The sequence below is a fragment of the Pseudonaja textilis genome, chromosome 16, assembly GCF_049901715.1.
Source record: "Pseudonaja textilis isolate UNSWEBS1 chromosome 16, rPseTex1.2, whole genome shotgun sequence".
NCBI lineage: Eukaryota > Metazoa > Chordata > Lepidosauria > Squamata > Elapidae > Pseudonaja > Pseudonaja textilis.
This window is the reverse complement of record NC_142005.1, coordinates 8022827-8037303: the sequence shown is the minus strand read 5'-3', so window position 1 is coordinate 8037303 and position 14477 is coordinate 8022827. Positions and strand designations below refer to the sequence as shown.

The 14477-nt window shown below is 44.1% G+C and overlaps 1 protein-coding gene across 4 annotated transcripts; it reads right to left on the bottom strand.

The window, feature by feature from the left end:
* Positions 1-1017: 1017 nt before the first annotated feature.
* LOC113446653 (lysosomal acid glucosylceramidase-like) lies at positions 1018-14476 on the bottom strand. 4 transcript variants are annotated; one of them, XM_087914196.1, is made up of 11 exons: positions 13983-14476; positions 11539-11628; positions 10530-10721; positions 9353-9502; positions 8012-8145; positions 6936-7108; positions 5438-5675; positions 4292-4516; positions 3372-3535; positions 2132-2248; positions 1018-1375 (listed from the first exon to the last, which is right to left on the bottom strand). In XM_087914196.1, exons 2-11 carry the CDS (start codon positions 11606-11608, stop codon positions 1261-1263), a joined length of 1578 nt encoding a protein of 525 aa, XP_087770322.1. In that variant the 5' UTR covers positions 11609-11628; positions 13983-14476; the 3' UTR covers positions 1018-1260. The 4 variants fall into 4 exon arrangements, with proteins under 4 accessions (XP_087770322.1, XP_087770326.1, XP_087770325.1 ...); XM_087914200.1 differs by having other exon boundaries at positions 13996-14119; XM_087914199.1 differs by having other exon boundaries at positions 11539-11625; positions 13996-14016.
* Between the last annotated feature and the right edge of the window lies 1 nt (position 14477).

Genomic DNA, 14477 nt, shown 5'->3' with positions numbered 1-14477 from the left:
TATTTCCTGTCCGTGTGTGAGAGAGTCGAGGGCTGTTTGGAAACTGAAAGAGTATTTGCTGTGTGAACAAGAAGGGGACAGCAAGGAGCCTGGGTGTGGCTTAGCTCAACTGTTCTGTACTGAAGCTGCTTGGGGCTGTGGAACTAAAACTGAAACTCCTCTGCTTGTGTTTTGCATTTGGAACAGATTTCTTTCCAGGTGGGGAGGGGGAATAGAATATATATATATTCATATTCATATTCATATTCATATATATGTTTTCTGAGGTGAAAGCTTGAAGATGACGAATGAGATTTCATCAAAATGTCGCCAAAATACGTCCAATTTTACGCAGGAGAAAACCCAAATAACCAAAGATACACACACACACATCTATATATCTATATCTGTCTATCTATCTATATCTATCTATCTATCTATCTATCTATCTATCTATCTATCCCTATCTATCTATCTATCTCTATCTATCTATCTATCCCTATCTATCTATCTACACTATCTGTCTATCTATCTATCTATCTATCTATCTATCTATCTATCCCTATCTATCTATCTACACTATCATCTACCTACCTACCTACCTACATATCTATCTATCTATCTATCTACCTACCTACCTACCTACCTACCTATCTATCTATCTATCATTTATCTGGATGGATAATGTATGGAAACTGACGAGGATGGTGAAACTGGCAGGAAGGAGGCAAAAAAACAGAGGCCTGGAATATATGGATCAACCTCAACCTCATCCTGGGCTGCTCAGGAATTTGGCAAAATGTGACAGACGGATTACTCTTTTTAAGATCCGGATAATTTTGCTCTTGATCCCAAGAGTAGGGGCTTCGGAGTCCAATTTTGCACATTGGACAGACACAAGTAACAAAACGCCATTTGGAGACAAAAAAAAAATCGAGGGTCTCTTGGCTTCCTGCCTAACTTCACCCTACTCTTTGCCAAAAAAAAAAAACCCTCCCAGAACCATGAAAGAAAAAAAACCAAAACCAACCAGATATTTTTCTAGAAAAAGAAAAAAAACAGATTTATTCTGAAAACGAAAAGACGTGGGAAGGTAACGGAAGAGAAGAAGGTTGAAACTTAATTCAGCAGATTGTAAGACTACATCAGACTACGTTTCAATCTCTGGTTAAGGCAAGGTTTAGTCAACAGACCCCCGCAGGATTCTGTCGTTCCAACTCCCCTTATTAGTATTATTTTCTCTCCTGCAAAGAAAAGAGTTTAATCCCAAGGGCGGCTGGCTCATTCTTCCGACGGACGCTGCCAGAGGTACGTCTGGATCGAGTCAGCCGTAGCGATGGCATCGATGTAGCCCACCCCGGGATCCGAGATCCCGAAAGGGATATCGTTGGGGGATCTGAAAAAGAAGGGAGAGGTCACCGTGAGAAGGAACGGAGGGACGAGGTACCCAAAGGTGATTTTTATCAGACAACTGGGCTTCCTTGTTTGTTTTTTTCCTTCGGAAGACGTTTCGCTTCTCATCCAAGGAGCTTCTTCCGCTCTAACCGGATGATGGGGAACGGAAGGATTGATCCTTCTTGCGGACAGCTGGTCATTTGCATCCTTTTTAGAGGGTCGTTGAGGCCACTTGGAGGTTTATCTGTGTCCTCAGGGTCACTTGAGCCTTCTCCACACCCATTTGCACTACTCAAGGTGACCCTGAAGACACCGATAAACCCCCAAGTGGCCTCAATGACTCTCTAAAATGGATGCAAATGACCAAGTTGCCTGCAAGGAGTATAAATCCTTCTCAGTCCTCCAGGTCACAGTTGTCCCAAAGGTGTTTTTATTTTTATTTTTCAGAAGGCAACTGGACTTCCTTGTTTTTTTTCTTCTTCTGAAGACATTTCGCTTCTCATCCAAGGAGCTTCCTCAGCTCTGACCGGATAGTGGGGAACGGAAGGATTGATCCTCCCTTGCAGACAGCTGGTCGTTTGCATCCTTTTAGAGAGTCGTTGAGGCCGCTTGGGTTGTTGCACATTGCAGAAACCATTAGCCCCACTCAGGTGACGCGGAGGACGCAGACGAACCTCCAAGTGGCCTCCACTTCTCTCTAAATAAAGGATGCAGATGACCAGAGGCCTGTCTCCAAGGTGGTATACATGCCACTCACCTGTTCAAGACCACCACAGCTGCCGAGCCGTCTGGACGGAGGAAAGCAGAAAATTCCAAACTACAGGAGCTGCTTTTCTGGATTTCGATCCGTTGAGTCCCCTCCGGAAGGAATTTGCTATGCAGGGAAAGAGGCGCATTGCCCAAAAATAAGGTAAAGAGCAATAGAAATATATCATAAATATAAGCAGACATATAGAAGTAGAAGAGAGAAACAGAAATAAACAGGTCGTCTTCGACTTAGGACCACAAATGTTTGTTTCCTAGTGAGACTGTTGTTAAGTGAGTTTTGCTCCTGTTTAATTGCCACTCGCTTAACAGCTGTCTCGCTTAGCTACAAAAAAATTGGTGGTTGTTACTCAAGGACTGCCTGTATAGAAATATAGAAGTATACAAATATAGACGAACAGAAATACAGATATAGAGAAGTAAAGAAGTCGAGAAATAGTGTATAGAGAGTATATAGAAGTATATAGAAATATACAAATAGAAGTATAGAAATATAGAGAAATGGAAATACAGAAATAGATAATAGAGAAATATAGGGTATATAGGGAGAGTATATAGATGTATAAAAATATACAAATAGTATAGAAATATAGAGAAATAGAAATAATACAGAAATAGAGAAATAGAGTATACAGAAGTATAGAAATATACAAATAGAGAAAGAAATAAGAGAAATAACAAGAGAAATATAGAGAGAGCATATGGAAATATACAAATATAAGTATAAAATAGAGAAATAAATAAATAGAGAAATAAAGAATATATAGTACGGAAATATACAAATAGAAGTGTAAAGAGAAACAGAGAAATAAATAGAGAAATACTCTCTGTAAGTGCAGAAATATACAAATATAGGTATAGAAATAGAGAGAAATAGAAATAAACAGAGAAATATAGAGAGAGTATATAGAAGAACGGAAATATACAAATAGAAGTATTAGAAAGATAGAGAAATTGAAATAATACAGAAATAGAGAAGTAAACAGAAACATAAAGCGAATACATAGCATGGAAATATACAAATATAGAGAAACAGAAACAATATAGGAATAGAGAAGAAAATAAATAAATAGAGAGTGCAGAAGCATAGAACTATACAAATAAAAGAATACAAATGTAGACAAAGAAATGCAGATACAGCGAAGGAAAGAAATAAGAAACAGAGAGAAGAATATGAAATACACAAATGGAAACGCAGAGAAAGAAGATCTAGAAGCAGAATCTGAGCTCACCTGAAATGGGCCATATGGTAGAACATCGGCTGCTTATAAAAGACATCTTTCTCCTTGTCTACAATCACCGGACTGTCCACATAATTCTTGCTCCAGTTGGGTCCCCCTTCCATGTCCAAAACCAGGTTCCAGTCTGTCCAGCCGGTGACGTAATCGTTGAGATTCTGCGGAGGAAAGTCAAAATGGCATTGTCTCTCTCTCTCTCTCTCCTTTCTCTCCTCTCTCTCTCTTCTTTCACTCTTTCTCTCCTCTCCTCTTTCTTCTCTCTCTCCTCTCTCCTTTCTCTTTTCTCTTCTCTCTCCTTTCTCTTCTTTCACTGTCTCTCTCTCCTCTCTTTCTCTTCTTTCTTCTCTGTCTCTCTTCTTTCACTCTCTCTCTCTTCTCTTTCCTTTCTCTTCTCTCTTCTCTCTCCTTTCTCTTCTTTCACTCTCTCTTTCTCTCTCTCTCCTCTCTCTCTCCTTTCACTCTTTCTCTCTCTCTCTTCTCCCCTCTCTCCCCTCTCTCCTTTTTCTTCTCTCTTCTCTCTCCTTTCTCTCCTTTCACTCTCTCTTTCTCTCTCTCTCTCTCTCTCTCCTTTCACTCTTTCTCTCTCTCTCTTCTCCCCTCTCTCCCTCTCTCCTTTTTCTTCTCTCTTCTCTCTCTCTTCTTTCTCTCTCTTCTTTCACTCTCTCTTTCTCTCTCTCTCCTCTCTCTCCTTTCTCTTTCTCTTCTCTCTCCTTTCTCTTCTTTCACTCTCTCTCTCTCTCTCCTTTCCTCTCTCCTTTCTCTTCTTTCTTCTCTGTCTCTCTTCTTTCACTCTCTCTCTTTTCTCTCTCTCTCTCTCTCTTCTTTCACTCTCTCTTTCTCTCTCTCTCTCTCTCTCTCTCTGCCCTCCTTTTATCCCAGCCAACTAAGACTCCAACGACGGTCCTTCCCCGTACCGTCAGGATGCTGTGGCTGTACTTGCTGCCGCGGTCCCAGCCGCCCAGCACCACCCGGGGCTCCCAAAAATAGGAGCCCGTAGAGGCCTCGGTGGAGATCAGGTAATAGTTGGGGAAGAGGTGATGGGTCATGGACAGCGTCAGGTCGATGGGGGCCAAGAAGTCCAGGTACCAGTGGATCCCGATCCCGTTGATGTACTGGGCAGCCTTAGGGTCCTTGAGAACCTGGGGGAAATAGTCAGACCGGAGGGTTATTTCCTGGCCTTGGGCGCGACAGGTGGTGATACAATCCCCCTTTAGGTTGGCGAGCAAGAAATCCCAGAATTTTGGAGAAATGTTTGATGGGAAAGGAAGTTGGGAAGACCACAGTTGGAAGGTTTTTCTGTGGGGTGGTCTCTAGGGGTTTTGCCGCAGACCTTTCGTGACCCAGCTAGGTAACGTTATCAGTGCTAGAAGGGAGAAGGGTTTGCAGGGAGGAAGGAGGAGGCAAGGAAGAAGACAAGAAGAAGAAAAGAAGAGGAGGAGGAGGAAGAAGAGGAGGGGGAAGAGAAGAAAGAAGAAGAGGAGGAGGAGGAAAGGAGGAAGACAAGAAGAAGAAAAGAAGAGGAGGAAGAAAAAGAGGAAGAGGAAAAGAAAGGAGGAGGAGGAGGAAGAAGAAGAGGAGGAGGAGGAGGAAGAAAGGAGGAAGACAAGAAGAAGAAAAGAAGAGGAGGAGAAGGAGGAGGAGGAAGAAAAAGAGGAGGAGGAAGAGAAGAAAGGAGGAGGAGGAGGAGGAGGAGGAGGAGGAGGACAACTATGGGCTCCTTGGTGCTCTCTAAGCTGGGTTGTTTTCTTGCAGACGTTTCATGACCCAACTAGGTAACATCATCCGTGCTAGAAGACAGAAGGGTTTGCAGAGAGGAGAAGGAGGAGGAGGAAGAGGAGGAAGACTGTGGGTTACATAGGGTTGCATGCTAACCTGTGTAACGAACACCATGACTTAACCCCCCGTACATCCGTGCTCCGTTAACATCCCAGAACGGCCTAGATACAGTCCATTTAAAAGGGTGGCGTGCCAAAAACCCAACCCGTTTTTCCCCCCCCCCCCTCCCTTTTAAAAACCCAAGGGGCTCCGCTGAATTCCGTCCGTGGCGCTGGCCGACTTACCACTTCGGCCCAGTAAGGCAACATCACCCTCTGGTCATCCAAAATGATCAGCTCAATGCCCTTGTAGGTGCTGTTGGCCAAGGCCGGTCCGAGGTCTTCGGCGATGAAATCTCTTTGGTGTTCCGGGGAAAATCCCAGGCACTGGAAAGGGTAGAAGATAATGTCTCCAGCTGTGGGCTCGTTCCCAGCTGTTATGGCCCAAAAAGTCAGGTTATACTTGGCGTATTCGTCCAGGAACCTGGATTTGAGGAAGAGAGAAAAGGGGGCTAAGTTAGCGGTCCGGGTCCTTGAGGGGCTGCTGCCCCAAAGAAGATTTTTTTGCGGGGGACGGGGGGGGTCGAACTTATTCTCCAAAGCGCCAGAAAAAGGCAGGAGGGAAGAAGCGACGGAGGGAAACTAAGCGAGGAGAGAAAACAGCATGGAATGAAGGAGGGATTTTCCGACATGGAGGACAAGTAACCGGTGGAACGCCTTGCCACCAGAAGTGGTGGGTGTTTTTTAAGGAGATTTTTTAAAGGAGGAATTGGAAAGCCATGGTATGGGATATCCTGGTCTTTCCTTCCTTCCTTCCTTCCTTCCTTCCTTCCTTCCTTCCTTCCTTCCTTCCTTCCTTCCTTCCTTCCTTCCTTCCTTCAATTTGAAATATTTCCCTTCTCTTCTTTTCCTCTTCTTTCCTTGCTCTGCTTGTCTCTCTTCCCTTCCCTCCCTCCCTCTTCTATTTTTCCTTCCTTCCCTTCTTTTCATCCTTCCTTCCATCCTCCCTCCCTCCTTCCCTCCCTTTCTTCTTTCCATCCTCCTTCCCTCTTTTTTTTCCTTCCTTCTTTCCTTTTCGTCCTTCCATCCTCCCTCCCTTTTTTCCACCCTCCCTCTTTTTTCCCTTCCTTTCCTTCCTTCTTTTCATCCTTCCATCCATCCTTCCTCCTTTTCTTCTTTCCATCTTCCCTCCCACTTCTTTTCTCCTTCCTTCCTTTCCTTCTTTTCATCCTTCCTACCATCCTCCCTCCCTCCTTTCCTCCCTCCCTTTCTTCTTTCCATCTTCCCTCCCACTTTTTTCCTTCCTTCCTTCCCTTCCTTCTTTTCGTCCTTCCTTCTTTCCATCCTCCCTCCCTCCTCCCCTTTCTTCTTTCCATTCTTCCTTCCTTCCTTCCTTCCATCCTCCCTTCTTTCCATAGTCCCTCCCTCCTTCCCTTTCTTCTTTCCATTCTTCCTTCCTTTCTTCCTTCCATCCTTCCTTCTTTCCCTCCTCCCTCCCTCCTCCCCTTTCTTCTTTCCATTTTTCCTTCCATCCTTCCTTCTTTCCCTCCTCCCTCCCTCCTCCCCTTTCTTCTTTCCATTCTTCCTTCCTTTCTTCCTTCCATCCTCCCTTCTTTCCCTCCCTCCCTCCCTTCCTGAGCAGGGGGTTAGATTAGAAGACCTCCAAATCTCCTCCCTGCTCCATTCTGACAGATTCCTCCAAGGTGCCCAGTTTCTGGTCCCAAACTCCACAGGTGCGTCTTACCTGATGAAATAGTTTGCCCAGGTTTTGTGGTATCTGTCGCCCGGTTGGCCCTTGAGAGTGCCACGACCCGTCATGGCACCGTTGGTTTTCATCCAGACGGGGGACGTCCAGGGACTGGCGTAGAGCAATAGCGGCCTGGAAGCGACGGCTTGAGCTTGTTGTAAAATTGGGATCTAACGTCGAGACAGAACCTCGTTTTACCTGGGCGCTAAACCGAAACTTACACCGGACGCAGCAACACAGCACTTAAAGCAAAATGGTTCGGTTGAGATCAGCCAATCGCGGGACTGATTGCGGTAGATTGTAAGGGCGACACCGAAATATAATTTCATCAAATGTTATTTATCTATATACTCGCTCGATACCTGTGCTCCCACTATGAAATTATGTCATCGGGCTTAGATTTGGGGGAGGAAAATAAGGGTGGTGGGTGTGTGTGAAATTCTGCCTCTGCCTACCAGCATCCATCAGTATCCATCTGGCTGGCATCCTGTCCGTGTGTGAGAGAGGGGAGGGCTGTTTGGAAACTGAAAGAGTATTTGCTCTGTGAGCAAGAAGGAGACAGCCAGGAGCCTGGGCGTGGCTTAGCTCAACTGTTCTGTACTAAAAGCTGCTTGGGGCTGCTGTGAAACTGAAAGTGAAACTCCTCTGCTTGTGTTTTGCATTTGGAAGAGATTTTTTTTCCAGGTGGGGAGGGGGAGTAGAACTCCTTAGCATCAGAGCATAATAATAATAATAATAATAATAATAATAATAATAATAATAATAATAATAATAGTAATAATTACAACTAGTAATAATAATAAAATAATAATAATTACAAACAACAACAACAACAACAATAATAATAATAATAATAATAATAATAATAATAATAATAATAATAGAGGAACTACTCTAAATGCTCTGATGGTCATTTGGAAAAATCCTTTCTTAGTGAGCCCCTAGAAGCCAAGAGGAACCTACGCGCCCAATTTCAAGTTTGTAGACTTGACGGTTCTGGAGATTTTGTGACGATGCATGAGGGGCCTTCCGCTTATATCTAGATATATTTCTGCCGATCATAGATGACCTACCTTCATTTTGATATCTTCGTCCGTCAGGCTAAAATTCTTTAGGTCAAAATCGTTCTCCACGTCGGCGTAGGTATAGAGCCTCACGGAGAAGTCGCAGCTTGCCATGGGCACACGGACCAAGGTATATTCAATCCCTGCGTTCAAAAAGAGAAGATTTGCAAATTAGCCCCCAAAGGGGGCTAAGTTAGACCATGGGGCGGGGGAGGATGGGAGCTGTAGTCCATGCCGAAGACGAGGGAATATAAAGGAAGGATTCATTCGTTAATCTACTCTTCAGTATCTTCATAAGTGACTTAGTTGAGGGGATAGAAGGAGAACTCATCCGATTTGCAGATGACACTAAGCCGACAGGAGTAGCCAACACCCCCCCCCCCCCAGAAGACAAGCTCAGGATCCAAAAAGATCTTGGAGGTGGGGGTCAACTTATTTTCTAAAGCACCACAAGGCAGGACAAGAAGCAAGGGATGGAAACTATTCCAGGATAAAAGCAACCTCGAATTAAGGAGAAACTTCCTTAACGTGGAGGACAATGAACCAGTGGAACAATTTGCCACTAGGAGCTATGGGTGCTCCCAACGCTGGTGGCTTTCAACAAGAGATTGGACAGTCCTTTGTCTGAAAGAGTAAAAGGTCAGACTAGAAGACCTCTAAGGTCCCACTTCTATTCGGATCGATTGATTTCAGCACCTCGGACAACATCTCTGCCCTTAGCCAAGCTGGCTTGGTTTCAGGACCACGGACAGCAACCCCCCTCTAGGTAGTCCTTGATTTATTTAGTTTTATTTAGTGACTGTCCAACTTTACCGCCGCACTGAAAAAAAAAGCGGCTTAGACATAAACCGCAATATAAAAGCTGGTACATTCACTTAGCTGTCTTGCTGGGCAATTAGTACCAATTGTGGTCCTGAGGACTAGCGGCAGACTTCGTGTCTTGACGAGGCCCTGAGGACCTGCTGGGAATTGTCGGCCACACCAAGAAACTCCCTTTGAGTGCTGTCCTGCCCACACAAAATGCTTAAATAACATTACTTAAACTGGGATTATGCGAGGAACTGCTGAATCCAAGGTGGGAATGAATGAATGAATGAATGAATGAATGAATGAATGAATGAATGAATGAATAAATAAATAAATAAATAAATAAATAAATAAATGATAGTATAAACTAGGATTATGCGAGGAACTGCTGAATCCAAGGTGGGAAGAAATAATAATAATAATAATAATAATAATAATAAAAAAAAAAATCCAGCTATTCTGTTTGATGTTTCCCTGCCGTAAGATGGGCCGCCCACAGATTGAATTAATAAATAGACAAGTAAGCAAGGAAATAAAATTGACCTTCTCTGGAGAAATAAGATTTGAGCAGGTTTCTCTGACTTTTGGGGGACAAATTCAGGATGTTAATGGCAGCTGAATCGGTGAGGGCTCCCCCAAAACCCTTGATTTTCTGATATTTCTGTGACGTCTTCAGCTTCAGAACCAGATTGTCTAGTCAAAGGAAGAAAAGAGAAGGGAGGAATTGAAAAGAAAAAAGAAAAAAACAACAATCCAGTTTTAATACAGGATGATGCTTACATATTCCCTCGCACGCCCACCTGGTCATTAAATTGTTCTTCCTTTTTTTTTTTTAATGACATTTGCATAACAGGCTTAACGGGTTTAGCAAATTGATTGCGGCTTTGGGGTTGGCACCAAACTTCCAGATTCAAACCAGATTAAAACTAAACAGGTCTAGCCTTTTTGTGGAGGTGGTTAAGAACCTATTTGAATAGCGAGGTGCGTAGCGTCTAAGCTCAATACATTCATAAATTAGTAAACTGATGGCTGGGGTTCTCTATATAAGGAGTGCGTACGAAATTTGTTTGTTATGAAAAGCTTTCCAAAATTCTCAAAATTGGCCCGAAGTCACCCAGCTGGATTTCCTGCCTAAGGCAGAACTAGAACTCCCCGTCTTCTGGTGATTGGCCCAATGTCACTCAGCCAGCTTTCATGGCTAAGGTGGGACTAGAACTCCCAGTCTCCTGGAAATTGGCCCAAAGTCACCTATCTGGCTTTCATGGCTAAATTAGGACTACAACTCCCAGTCTCCTGGTGATTGGCCCAATGTCACCCAGCCAGCTTTCGTAGCGAAGGTGGGACTAGAACTCCCAGTTTCCTGGAAATTGGCCCAAAGTCACCCAGTCAGCTTTCATGGCTAAGGCGAGACTAGAACTCCCAGTCTCCTGGTAATTGACCCAAAGTCACCTATCTGGCTTTCATGGCTAAATTAGGACTACAACTCCCAGTCTCCTGGTGATTGGCCCAATGTCACCCACCTGGTTTTCATGCTAAGATGGAACTAGAATTCACCATCTCCCGATTTCAAGCCCAGTGCCTTAACCACTAGACCAAATTGGCTCTCAGTCGAGAACTGTGCACTATGTCATCCAGGCCTACCTCATAGGGTTCTTAGGAGGATAAGAACCTGGATTTCCTGGGGTAAAAGCATGCTTTTGTGGGTCTAATCCAGCCTCACCGTTCTCAGGGGGTTTCTCCAGCAGGGGACCCTCGCTGCGCTCCACGCGGCGTCCGGCTTTATTGCTTTCGTACTTCACAAAAGACCCCATGCCAGGGAGACTGACGGGCTCCAAGGTGTCACAATAATCGGCCCCGCATTCACACACCAAGGAACCATGGCCGAAATTCCTTGGAGAACATGGCCGTCCACCTGGGAAAAAAGAAAGAAGCAAGAAGGAAGGAAGGAAGGAAGGAAGGAAAGGAAGGAAGGAAGGAAGGAAGGAAGGAAGGAAGGAAGGAAAGGGAAAGAAGGAAGGAAGGAAGGAAAGAAGGAAGGAAAGAAAGAAAGAAGGAAGGAAGAAAGGAAAGAAGGAAGGAAAGAAGGAAAGAGAAGGAAGGAAAGAAAAAGAAAGAAGGAAGGAAGAAAGAAGAAGAAAGGAAGGAAGGAAGGAAGGAAGGAAAGGAAGGAAGGATGGAAGGAAGGAAAGAAATTGGCTTGTAAAAGGTGAAGAAAACCAATCTAATTGTTCTTAGACATTTTCTTAGGCTTCTGTTTTTCTGTTTCATTCTCAAGGTGTCAGGCAGAACTAGAACTCCCAGTCTCCTGGTGATTGGCCCAAAGTCACCCAGCCAATTTTTCTCCCTAAGTCGGGACTAGAACTCAGAACCTCCTAGCGATCGGCCCCAAATCACCCCACCAGCTTCCATGCTTAAGGCAGGACTTGAACTCACCACCTCCTGGCTCCTAAATCGTCACCTCTAGAACTAGACAGTGCTAATTTATTACATTTTCCCTGCAGGAAGGTTAGCCTGTTCTCTAGAAGACAGCTAGATTGCCTCTGAAAGTGGAGGCTCTATTCCGGATTTTGTCATCTCTGTCATTTGGAAAAGTAGGGTTTTCACAACCCTTTCACGTTTTTTTGTAATCCCGGCTCGAGGGCACATTTGGCAAGGGGAACGAATTGTGCAAAGCCAGGCATTGCTCGGGACTTGCCAACACTTGCTGACACTTGATTTTACACACTTACCCGTCGGGGAGCAACTCAACTGGAGGAGCCACAACGAGACAAAGAAGATTTGAAGGGCCCCACAAGACATGGCTGCGACTCCCAGGACTTCTTGGGTGTGATAAAAAGCAAAACAAAACAGAAAGATGACACGTTAGTTTATATTTTCTCCTGCTCGGGCAGGGGGTTGGGCTAGATGACTTCCAAGGTCCCTTTCAACTCTGGTTATTCTATGATTCTGTATTTCATTTTTATTACGGGGGGTGGGGGGATTTGCGTGGCCACCCTTCTTAAACACCCTTCCCGAGGCACATTCTCAAGACATTCAACTTGGATTTCCCCAAATTAAAACAACAACAATCCAGCCCCTCCAATGAAAAAATAAAATTTAACGCTAACGTGGAAAGGAATTGAATTGAAACCCCATGGCATCCTTTCACTGGTCTTATATCCACAGGGTTAGTCCGTTTTAGGACCAAACTGGACTCACACACACACACACACACACACACACCCTAAAACAGGCAGGTTTTGGGGTCTTTTCGAACCCTTCCGCGGGCAAAAAAAAGCAGGAAAAAAAACACAAAAGGTTTGTAGAAAGAAGGAATTTCAAAGAAGAGATGAAGACAGATGATTTGAGGATCCTTTTGAGGGTATCAAAAACCAAGACGAATTAGAGCACTAAAAACCTCCACAGACCGTTCTCATCCTGGTCATTCATATTTCGAACTGTTACCATCAGGCAGATGTCATAGGTGTCTTAAAATGAGGACTAAAAGATTGAGAAAGTTTCTTTTCCAAGCCAGTAATTGTCTCGAATCAAACAGTGCATTTGTGATTTAGTCCTGTGTATATAGTGGCATTTTTAAACTATTTGACTTACTAAATGTTTTAGAGTAGGTATTATTATTATTATTATTATTATTATTATTATTATTATTATTATTATTATTATTATTATTATTATTATTAATTGTTGTTATTGCTATTGCTATTATTATTATTATTATTTTAAAATACTCTGTAGTGTGATTGTGATGTGGTGGTTGGGACATTGTGCTGGAGTAGCTTTCAAATTTCGTTGTATTCGTGGAATGCAATGACAATAAAGGTATTCTATTCTATTCAATGCCCATAATCCACAGCCTGTCTTGCTGGTCCAATCCTGACCCGCTTTCCACAAGGGGTTTGTTTGCTTGTGGAATTCAAACCCAGGCAGGCCTCAGCTGGCCACAGATTGGTTTAGTGACCGTTCTTCAAACTTACAACGGCCCTGGGAAAAAAAAATGGACTTGCTATTTTTAAGTCAGGTTTAGTTTAAACACAACTGTGTTACCAACTGAGCAACTGCAATGGTTCACAGAATAACTGAGGCCAAAGAAACATGGGGGGGGGAGAAAACTCGCTTAACAACTGCCTCGCTTAACAACCATTGCAGTCGTAAGTCGAAGATTACCTGTAAGTACCCAAAATGGCCCCTTCTCCGACTCCTGAAGGGCCAAAACAGGCTAAAAAGAAGAGATAAAAATAAGAGACTGGATTTCCCCCCCTGAAATTAGAAAGCCAAACAGGGAAATTTTCTCCTCTAAAAATGTTGATGCTTTGGAGAGGAAATTCAAGAGGCTAGCCATCTTTGAGGGATGCTGAATTCCAGAAAGAAAGAAAGAAAGAAAGAAAAAAAGCACTCGGCCAGCCATTTCAGCACTTTAATCTCCTTTTATTTATTCAGACTCAGCAAGGGCTTCCAGGTCTCCCTGGGAAAGAAAGAATAAAGAAATCCAATCTGGAATCTTTTACACCCTCTTGGGACGTTAGCTTTCCCCTAAAGGTGAAATAAGATGCTAGTCCTCAGGAATCTAAGCCCAAGAAGGATCACTCGATTCCCTCGAGATTCCCCCAGCAAACTGTAACCGTTTCCCCAGCGCTCCTTAAAGCACCAAACCTGACGTGTTCAGCCGGTGCTCTCCTGTAGTCCCTTGAGATCCCGAGATTCTAGTCCTCATGGATTAGAAAGAAAAAAAAGAAGAAAAAAGTGGAGGAGCCGGATCAAATGAAAGCTCCGGGTTAAATTTCTCCAATTAAGCAAGCAACGTTCTAAAGAGTTTAATTTAGACTACGAATTGCTCTTCAGAACATTGCCTGATTAATTAATTGCCTCATTAAACCCGAGTTCAGGTCTGGTGTTAACAAGCTTCCTGCAGCAAATGGCTTATATTGGGAGAGGGGTGGAAGAGTGTACCCCAAGACCCACAAATTAAAGGAAGCCCTTAATCTGTTCTTAAGACATCGGCGGAGAACCCCAAAGCAGGGCAACAAAACTTCCCTTTCTTGTCTACTCAGAGGTAGATTGCTCCTGAATAGGGAGGTTCTACAGATGCTAGCTTAACAATACAGGGGAGGGAGGGGGAGGAAATTGGGGAGGGGGAGATTTCCACGCACACACATCCTTTCTCTGGCACACTCACCTCTCTCTCTCACCCCAGCTCCAAGAAAGTGGTCCTTTCCGCCCAGGACAGCGTCCGAAGCTTGTGCCTCTCTCTTCACACCGCAGCCAGCATCTGCCGTAAGATCGCGGCCAGCTGGTTTGGCAGGAAAATCTCCCCACTTATTTTATTTTATTTTTTCCCTTCGGGGTTGAATGCCTGATTTCTCTGGGAATCAGCGGGTGGATTTTGCAAGCGTTGGAGGCTGGCGCAGTCACACCCAAGGTGGAGAACCAGAAAAGCCATCCAGACGGTCCAGAGACAGAGAGAGAGAGAGAGAGATAGACAGACAGAAGCAGAGAGAGACAGAGAGAGAGAGAGAGAGAGAAAGACAGACAGAAAGAGAGAGAGAGAGAGAGACAGACAGACAGACAGAAGCAGAGAGAGAGAGACAGAGAGAGAGAAAGAGACAGAGAGAGACAGAGACAGAGACAGACAGAGAGAGACAGAGAGACAGACAGACAGAGACAGACAGAA